General features: G+C 36.5%; 1 protein-coding gene across 2 annotated transcripts; it reads right to left on the bottom strand.

Moving 5' to 3' along the window:
* Positions 1–9,743, bottom strand: LOC112724395 (COP1-interacting protein 7). Of its 2 annotated transcripts, none has more exons than XM_025775410.3 (13): positions 9,029–9,743; positions 8,348–8,527; positions 7,870–7,990; positions 7,752–7,791; positions 7,622–7,662; positions 7,494–7,543; positions 6,660–6,812; positions 6,391–6,587; positions 4,381–5,858; positions 3,061–4,179; positions 2,137–2,527; positions 415–468; positions 1–329 (listed from the first exon to the last, which is right to left on the bottom strand). In XM_025775410.3, exons 1-13 carry the CDS (start codon positions 9,091–9,093, stop codon positions 259–261), a joined length of 3,960 nt encoding a protein of 1,319 aa, XP_025631195.1. In that variant the 5' UTR covers positions 9,094–9,743; the 3' UTR covers positions 1–258. The 2 variants fall into 2 exon arrangements, with proteins under 2 accessions (XP_025631195.1, XP_029147752.1); XM_029291919.2 differs by having other exon boundaries at positions 6,660–6,766; positions 9,029–9,485.
* Positions 9,744–10,014: the final 271 nt, after the last annotated feature.

Below are 10,014 nucleotides of genomic sequence, written 5' to 3'. Positions count from 1 at the left end.
TTTTCCTTATTAACCAAGGTGGTGGACTAATGCCATGGTTTATTGATAGAGTAGGTTTAGGATATACAAATTTGACTGACATATGAACAAGGAAGCATGAATCTACAAAGATTAATTTTGCAGCAACATGTTATAGATGATATTTTCTGCTACAGCAATAACCTGCAGAACCTTGAGACCGAAAAGTTGAAAGAAGAAAACGACAAATGGAACGAATCGTGTAATGGCTACATTGAGTAACATCAGCACCAACTTCTATTAAGCCATCATTATCTTTTTCTCGCCGCTCTTGCTTCGGAATGCTGATAACAACGAGAATGATCGCGAAGCTGCACAAGAATTTTCTCATGCCCACCTTCAGAATATTGACGACAGAAAACAACAACAAAAAAGGAAAGAGAAAGCAATGCTTACACTTCTGAGGCGTTACGCTGGTCGATTGTGCTTCGTCGCCCGACATCAAAGTAACTAAGACAACAACATAGAAAGAAATGATGATTAACTTGAGCATATTAATCAAATTCTTATGGTACATATTTATGCGGGTAAACCACCAAATACATCCGAATTATCTTGGCCTTCACAAAAATATCCTGAATTTCGACAAAAATGTCCTTAAATAATTTAAAAACGTAGGTCAAAATCTCACATGACAAACAGAAAGTTCTGTATGCCACATCACTTTTTTCTGTCAATGTAGAACTTCTTAATTCACGGATGTATATTTTCGTCATGTTTTTAAAATAACAAAATTTGAAGACATTCTTCTCAGCAACAAATTAATTTGGATACATTTTTTGGGGTTTACCCTATTTAAGCAGTAAGTTGTGCTAGCCACAAATAGTTAGTTAACCCTAACTCTAGTTAAAAGTTTGTTAGCTAGATTAGTTAGGTTACTGCTTCTGTTACAGCTGTAAAACCCTAACTCTGTCAAGTGGGAACTCTCATCTACCATTCTCACAAAAGCTAACAATTTTCTGAATTTCTGACGTTGCAAGAAAGTCGTTACTGTGTCGTTATAGAAGGAGCAGGAAGAACCTTTCTGTAACCCAGATTCAAAAGATTGGTGGGCAAATACATGTTTCATAGGATACATGAATGGCAGAACCATTCAAAGGCTTTTCTTATAAGATGTTACACTGTAAAGTCATAATCATGATTGTTCAATACTATAGATTGGTTCTTGTTACAACAACAACAAGAAGAAAGCCTTGTCCCACTAAGTGGGGAGATTGGTTCTTGTTAAGAGGCATAAAAGGAGAGAGAGAATTCATGAAACTGGTTTATGTAGACACCGAATTAAAAACACAGATATGAAGAATATACAGAGAAATAAAAAATAATTAATGTATGAGAAGGGTATCTTTAAGAAAGTATATCCGTGCACTAAAGTCAAAACCCTTTCCAGTTTCCAATAGTAAAATAAATTTTTGCTCCATCTAAGGGTCTGCCGCTGGCCAATGGATTGCTGCATGCATAAGGCGGAATTCAAACCCCTGACACTTGCTTAAGTGGACAAGTGAGTTGACCAATCGACCAACCCAAGTTGGTTGGCACTCAAAAGATTTTAATTCTTACAAAATAGTCCTTGAATGAAAAAGGCTGGCCACCCAAAAGTTTGACAAACTTAGTTAAATATTGGGGACCCCAAATGATCACATATGTTTGATCATTCTCATTGGGGGCCCATGAATGCCTTTCTTTCATTCAGATGCTATTTTGATGAAATTAGCATCTTTTGAATAACAAAATGGTGATTTATCCTTTAAGAGTAGGCTTCAATGGCAAAAGATGAGGGGGAAAAGGACAGTGTAGGCCAATATTGTGTTTTTATGTTTTATCACAGAGAAGATGTCCATCATTTCATTTAGGTATTGTCAAATTTGAACTAACTGATTGAACCTCACAATTTTTGTCCCTTAAAGGACACCCCAAAGTTGTATTAGCTCTAAAGGTACTGTCAGCTTTGGACCTCATGATTTGTCCCTACGGGTACATCAAAGTTGTTATGTGCTGTTTAGCTTTGAATTCGGATCTTCAAAGTGGTAGTGCACTATATATTAGAAAGTGCTTTACGAATATGGTATCTATCTACCAATAATACATTAATGTAGGTCTCCATTAGGAGCAAGTTACCTTGGTTTGGGGAACTATTAGTTCCGGCATTGTTTGCCTGAGAACCATCAACACTGCCAGTATCTGCTTCCATGTTGGGTCCAGAAGGCAAGCTATGATTTTTTCTTCTAAACTTTAACAGCCCTCTCAAACCTTTCGGTGAATCCTTTACTGGCTTCTCAATCACTTCGGGAATCTTCTCAAGCATTGAGTTTCTGGAATCAGACACACGTGCACCAATTGATGTTGATGCAGTCTCCAAGCGTGTTGGAAGTGCATTACCCTGCTCAGAATCCCGTGGACAACTGTCTTCTGAACAAGAAACTCGGGCAGATGGGGCATGATAAGGTTCCTCAGCAGTACAAATGCTAGATGATTTTGAAGGTTTGCTCTCTGTGTTATCTCTTTTATCCTGATTTTTGGAATATAAGACATTTAAATTTAGAGAAATGAAGAATTGCTCCCATGATATTTATAGAAGATAAATCAAATTAAAATTTTCTTCACCATACAGTTAAAATACCTAAAAGTAACATATCCTATCTGAAATTCAAAAGAAAATATAAGCAAATTTCCAATTGTCATAAAATTGAACATAAGCTGCTCTTCTATACACACTTTCTGCATTGAATTGTAAATTTAAATTGAGTAAGAAATTCTACAAAGTATGTGTTGATATTATGATGCCACATCCACAGTTACTATTGCTTAGCAAACTTAAATTATTGGAAAATGTTAGCTACAGTTTCGATCCTCATATATATAACACAATAAAATCAAGGAATCTTCTTGGCTGGATAAGTTGATTGTAATATTCATCATATTTACTATTCATCTATTCAGAACCATGCTCATGAGGTCATGATCATGCTTATGAAAATTCTGTTCAAACTACTTATGAAAGTTTAACATTATGAAATCTACTAAATTACTAATTAGACATACCTCTGTAGGTTGCAAGAGTGATTGGTTCTCTGAGCTTTCTATATCTACTATATCAGTGCTCATTGGTAAAATTGGAGTAACAAGAGCATAACTTGACACCGTCTCAGCTTTATCCATTACTCTATCATTGTCATATTGTCTCCTTGATGGCACGGGTTTATTTTCAGACTTCTTGTTACTAAAATCAGGGGCACGTGGTTTTTCATACTCAAGCATCACAACAGTCTTCTCAATTATGGGATTGTCATCTCCATCATCATTGGGTGAATTGTGAATTTCATTTTTCCTCATCATGGTTCCTGCTGTATTCATAGAAGACTTAATACCATTCAGCTTCTGTGTCTTCTCTGTACTTGATGATCTGTTTTGGACACTATCACTTGCATTAGAAGTTCTGATTTTAAGTTCCGGGAGGGCTGCAGTCTTGCTTTTATCATGGTTCACAATAGCAGAAATCTTTCTGCTTTCGGTCACATTAACTGCCTTGGTCTTTGCTGTTGTCCTAGTGCCACTGTTATGTGTTTCAACTGAGGGACTCGGACGAATAGTACTTATTTTAGGTTCTGACAATCTTCTACTTCGTTGCAAAGAATTCTGACGAATGGTACCCATTTTAGGTTCTGACAATCTTCTAATTTGTGCCGATGAAGATTGAGGAATGGTGCTGATTTTGGGTTCCGACAATGTTCTTATCCGTGCCAAAGAAGTCTGATGAATATTAGTCATTTTAGGTTCGGACAATCTTCTACTTTGCACCACTGTTGACTTGGTATGAATTCTACCATCAATCCCCTTTTCCTTCTTAGAATCAGGCAGAGAAGGAGCTGACCGGCTTAATTTGTTTGTAGCTGAGTAGCTTCCACCATTTAATTTGCTGGTTTTTGAGACCTCGGGGGAAATATTGCATCCAATGGAAGCAATTCTGAATCTTTGAAAGGGAGAGGATGATCTTGGCTCAGAATCACTAAATTTTGAGCTTGGTGAAAGCTTTGTCGGAAGCTTTGTGGTGGTTACTTTTGATGGCACTGGTGATTTAGCAGTGACGGTGCTACTCCTAGCAGCAATTCTCTTTTGCCTCTCCATCTTTAAAGCTTCTATGCGTTTTCTGTCTTCCTCTTCCTATTTATTTATAATTAAACAAAAAGAGTTGAGAAACAGATGAACATCCTTAGAAAACATGGTTATCCCATCAATCTAAATGAAAACATACTAAAAGAATTGCTGACTCTAGAATATGGTGTCAATGATCATGGCTTGGGCCTTTAATTATATCATTGTGTAACATAAACATTATATGGAAGGGAAATATAATTTAAGTACCCTCTCTTTCTTCGTTTTCTGGAGATCAGCTTTGTAGCTTCTAAGTCTTTCAGCTCGTGCTCGTGCATCATCCAATGGACTCGGTTTATTCGTTTTTCCTCTCCTAATTGGGCCAACACTTGATTTCTTCTCCTTATTCAACATCTTAGATCCTGGTTTGGTTTGAGCCAATGCCGCTTTGTTCTTATCTTGTGAAGCACGCCCTTTTGGTTGGGCCCGCATTTCATATTCTAATAGAGGGCCATAACCCATCAAACCCTTTTCTGTCCCCCGTTCAGGCATCATGTTCAATTCATCTGGCTCACAGGAAAGGTTTTCTTTCTTCTTATGCACCTTTGGGAACTCCGAGTCCATGTCCATAGCATTTCTCTCACCACTAACTCCAACCGACCTAGAGTTCACTATATAGGAGTCATCACTATCATCATGGAACAACCTCCTTTCCAACTTATTGTTTGAAAAACTGTGTCCGTTGATAGATATCATATCTGAAAAAGACTTTGCATTACCAGACACACTTTCTTGTTTATTAACAATGAAATCCTCATTCGCAGCCCTCCTATAACCATTCTTCCTTCCAGAAGTTTCTTGAGAATGTACATCGTCCACAGACCTGCCACTACCAGTTTGACTTGCCCTTTTGGATAACAACAAATCACCATCAGTTGACGTAGCCATGCGCATTGATCCCTTGCTAATGGTGTGCATATCTACACCATTACCTCCTTGAATTTCACACATACCCCTCTCACCAAAATCTAAGGGATCGTTGACACCAATCTGTTTCTTTCTCCTGATATGATCTACCTTTTCAAACATGCCTTGGTCAACGGCATGTCTATCTTCATCTACATCTCTCAATAACAAATTTTGGAATGCTTGCCAATGTCCTCCTTCTGCTTCCTTATCACCACAGTCTGCAGCATCATCCCTATCATACGAACTCAATTTCTTCAAAGATTCCTCATTACTAATTCCTCTTCCTCTTGTAGCCTTTGCAGATTCCTCAGTCTCTTCATCAGCTTCAGAAGCAGAAGCTGAAGCCCGTTCTGCGTTTGTTACGTAATTGATGTTCCGGATGATCACCATACCAGACTTCTGTCTACTCGATCGGCTAGCTTTCTTTCGTTGATCTCCAGTCCGAGAACTTCCCCTTTCCATATTCATTTCATCCTGAAACATTGAAAATTCTGCATTCAAAGCATCCGATTCATTATTATAGTTTCCATTATCCATAGAATGCCTTCTGTGTCCCATATTTTGATCAGCATTTAATCTCTTAGCCTCTGGCTGCAAAAATGAGTTGTTTGCTGGATAGGTCTGATAGTAGGGGATGCCTTGCACTGGATACGGCTGAAAAGCTTGTAAGGAACCTGGGAGATAATGAACGGGCCAAGGGGGAAAACCATTATGTGGAAACTGGACATGAACATTATCTTGGAGACCTTTTGTTGCTCGTTGATCAGCTGAAAAATTAACTGAAAAAATGCACAAACAAGAATCTCAGGGCATTTAAAGGAAACAAGAAACCAGATTTCAAGAACTTTCCCAAGTTGGTCAGAATAAATTCTTCCATCTATAGACCACAATAACCAAACACTTCTAAGAATTGAAAAATCCTTGGCACCAAATTTGCAGATATTGCCCACAGCATCTAAAATGCCACCAATTTACCCAGCCAAAGCCACTATACTATTGAATAACTTCCACATGACCCTCGCTCTCAAATGTCCACAATGGATCCTCCTCCACTGATTTTCTATTCTTAATCCACTCGGAGGTCACTAATAATAATGATTTCGACGACATCTACATTCTTTGAGCATCTGCTTATTATATTCAGAAGAATGACTCTTGGAGATTCAAAGGAACGGTTAGGTTCAAATACGAGTATGCATGGCATGTGTTTGTGCATGTAATAAAGTGTGATGACTAATGACTAATACGCATTCAGTCAGGTACAATATCATGCATGAATTTTACGAGTTCAAAATGTGCTAGAGAAGGTACCAGAATTTGTTTTCCCATTACTTCCTGACTCCAATTCAGTATGGGATTTAGTGGTAGTATTGGAAAGTATAATGCTTGATGCATTTGTAGCAAAGAAGTCTGTACGATTAGGTGTAACTTCACCAGCTTCAATTTCAAGCCATTGGCCACTTTCATGTTTTCTTTTCCATAAAGCCTTAAATCTTCTACATGCATCCCTGAAATATTGCAAGATTTAGCATTAGCAAGACCATTATGTATGTTTAAGACCAAAGAAATTTAGTTCTTACATCAAGCGTGACGCTTCAAAGCATTCAGCAAATGACATTAAAGCTGGCAGGCAGTCAATGTCGAAACCAGCAGCAAAAGCACGTGCAAATGCCATTCCTTGCTCTTTCTGCAGCATTGACTTACGTGTCACCAGGACTTTCAAAATCTGACCTCTATTGCAAAACAATGAAAACAACCATGAATATGAACTGGCTTCTAAACAACCTGTTTTACACAGTCACTCAGACTATTATAACAAACAAAGCTGCAAAATACATTATGTTCAGCAGCTGAACTCTATCCAGAAATGCTTGAGTGATGACATCCTTCAAGGGTGCTAAGCCAGGCAAAGATACCCGGAGAAATTGATTAGCCGGAGGTTTAATTCATGTATTAACAAATGTTTCAAAGTCTTAATACAAAGGGAGGAATTCACAGCCAAACTGAGCTTTAATTTGAAATATAAGATAGTGAATAAGTATACAGAACTAACTTTTGATTAGCCAACATTAGCCAATTTTTTTTCTTTATTGTAAAATTTATTTTTCACCCCACATTATTTAGAAGGTTTAGGGTTTAGAATTTAGGTTTCAGAATGTATAATTTACGGTTTAGGGTTTAAAATTTAGAATTTAGAATTTAGTATTAAAAAAATTGGCTAATATTGACTGAAAAATTTGGCTCCCTAGTTGAACTCTAAGATAATATATAAACAGCTATCCTGAAACCTTAAGAGATGCCATCCTTCAAGAATGCCAAGTCAGGGCTAAAAATCATTAGGAAAATTTTCTACCCATTTTGTAATGAATTGCATACAAAAGATGAAAAAGCATTTGAAGAGATATAGAATTTACTTTGACTCTGCTTTTGTCCTTCCATTTGCTTCAGTTCCCTCTGTAACGGACTGGCAGATATACACAGACTTATTATGATAAGATGATAATAATCGGGAAGGAAATTAAGGAACTCAAGATCTACTAACCTCATAAATTATAATTGATTTCTCTGCATTAATGTCATTGCCTGCATAGAGCACTCAAGTTCTTTTAGTTTAAAAAAACAATAAATTTCAGCAAAAAATTGTGATAGAACACTTGTTATTTCGGTAGTACCTTCAGCACTTTCCACTTTTTTCATTTGTTCTTCTTCCAACTGCAAAAATACAAAATAACCTTAGCAGATCTTTGATTGCAGTCATCAAATTTGAAACCATGTTAACTATTTACATACCGTGCTAATCCCAATACAATTATTTCCTTGAATTGCTATTGCCTCTTCAATTTGTAAGACTTCAGACTCTAAATTATACACACGTTCCAATATCTCAGGAGTGTTCACAAAGCGAACAAACCTACAGGAGCAGAGAAAAATCAGTTCAGCATTCTCATTTATATGAAAATTAATTATCACCTAGAAGAAGTTGTAAAGGGTAAAAACTTTAGTACTCCAACTGTCTACAAGTCACTAGATATATTTAACTTTCAAAAGCATGATTTCAGTGCCATTTCTTCACAACTTCCCTCTCCTTTAGAAAGTGTAAGAACATAGATATAAATGGAAATCTTGATCTACAGGTTATATAACAAATAGAAAGGAAAAAAGAGTCTCTAAAGATGGCGGCATTGCAGATCCACGCTAGGCACTAGATTGTTTAAATGAATGATCCAATCTCAAATTCAATAAATGGAGCGACAGGACTCCGGAAAACCTTTCAACAGTTCCCTTGGTAAACCAGGCGGCATCACTGCCGCAGTCGGGCACAAGAACAATGGAATAACCACCCTTGCTAATTTGATCCTGAGCAACCTTCAAGTGGGATAGAAATGGATTGAGCAAACCCGACGCAACCTTCTCCTTCTTTCCATTCGTGATTATAACCAAGTCAAACCTGATTCAAAGAAAAGTTAACCAAAGCAACTAGTCAGGTTGCAAATACTATTCATTGTTTTGAGTGAGCTTCCCGCGGACTAATTAATAACATAAACTTCTAAAGAAACAAAATAAATTCATCAGAAAAAGCATGTTTCTTAAACTGAAATTCTAGTACACTTAAGCTTATCGGCAACATTGCTAGTATATCAATATCTACATAACTTCACTTCTGATCACATTTCAGCCACATAATTTTATCAATAATATGGAGGCTCCAATTAAAATAAATCACTATAGTTTATAGAAAAAATGAACTAGACCACTTAATCACAGTCCCTAAATCGTTACTTTAAGACTAGCACGTATCCTAACTTTTTAGTAAAAAATGAAAAATAAAAATCTAACTTACTATAACTTCATTGTTTAATTTCTTTCTTGGCTGAAGAAGTGGCACAAATAGAACCCCAACAAGAAGTAAAATAAATAAATAAATAAATTTGATGAAATGGCTCTTTACCTGGTTCTAGTTGGTGTGAGCTGAAACACAGCTGAATCCAACTTTGTTGAAGAGTTCATTGTCATTGTGACAAAGAAGAAGAAAACAAAAAGAAAAAGAAAAAAAGAGCTACTTGGTTTTCTCAGGGATCACACATAAGTTTTCAAAAAACTAAAGCTAAGATCAAATAATAGCCATTCCCAAAGGGTTTAGAAAAAAATAATAATAATAAAAAAATTAACCCCCACAAAAAGATTATGCAGTCCCAAAATGGGTTTTGATTTCAGTGACTGAAAAAGACAAGCTTTTCAAAAAAGAAAAAAAGTTATCTGAGTAAACTTGAGGAAGAAAGTGAAAGTGATGAGAAGAAGGAACACCAATGGGTTCTGGGTTTTGTGTATGAGACAGGATCCAAGTTTGTGGTGTTCTTCTTCTTTGGATTCCAACACCAACCAGGGACCATTACCATTATTCAATCTTCTGCTACTACTACACTATTATTATTATCATCGGAGAGTGAGGGACTGCGGGGCAATATTTTTAAGCTTCAGGTCGGAATAACTGAAAAGACTGAGGGTATATTAGGAAATTCGTTTAAATTGACAAGCGGCACCTAGTGTCAGTGTCAGACAGACGGGAGAAACACATGTATTATCGCCATGAAACGTTCATATTTGTTGCGAGAAGTTACGTCATTGCCCTTCAGGTTTTCATTAATTCTAACCAGATTCTCGCTACTTTAATTAATGCTTTCTTTTAATAAATAAAAAAATCATATTTATCTTTTTAGTTAAAATTCAATTTTTTTTTATCGTTTTAGATAGTATTTTTTTGTTTTACAGTAAGATACTATAATACGGTCAAAAGCTACATAATTGAAGAAAAGCGTTATAGTGCGTTCGCTGCTAGCACTGTAGCAACGAAACAAATCTCGACCCATTGCATAGATTTTGCCTTTGATAGAGCTGGATAATATAAGATTCTTTTAGCTATCAAATTTCTTTATT

Source organism: Arachis hypogaea, chromosome 2 (assembly GCF_003086295.3).
Source record: "Arachis hypogaea cultivar Tifrunner chromosome 2, arahy.Tifrunner.gnm2.J5K5, whole genome shotgun sequence".
NCBI classification, from domain to species: Eukaryota; Viridiplantae; Streptophyta; class Magnoliopsida; order Fabales; family Fabaceae; genus Arachis; species Arachis hypogaea.
Note: the sequence above shows the minus strand (reverse complement) of the source record. Positions and strands in the feature narration are given on the sequence as shown.

What these genes read in the sequence shown, in the direction of transcription:
- LOC112724395 (XM_025775410.3), bottom strand. Translation starts at nt 9,093, where the DNA reads ATGACAATGAACTCTTCAACAAAGTTGGATTCAGCTGTGTTTCAGCTC. An exon ending in ACCAAGGGAACTGTTGAAAG is followed by an intron (nt 7,991 to 8,347) that starts GTTTTCCGGAGT and finishes CTGCTCCTGTAG; the next exon opens with GTTTGTTCGCTTTGTGAACA. An exon ending in TAATAGTTCCCCAAACCAAG is followed by an intron (nt 469 to 2,136) that starts GTAACTTGCTCC and finishes TTGTTGTCTTAG; the next exon opens with TTACTTTGATGTCGGGCGAC.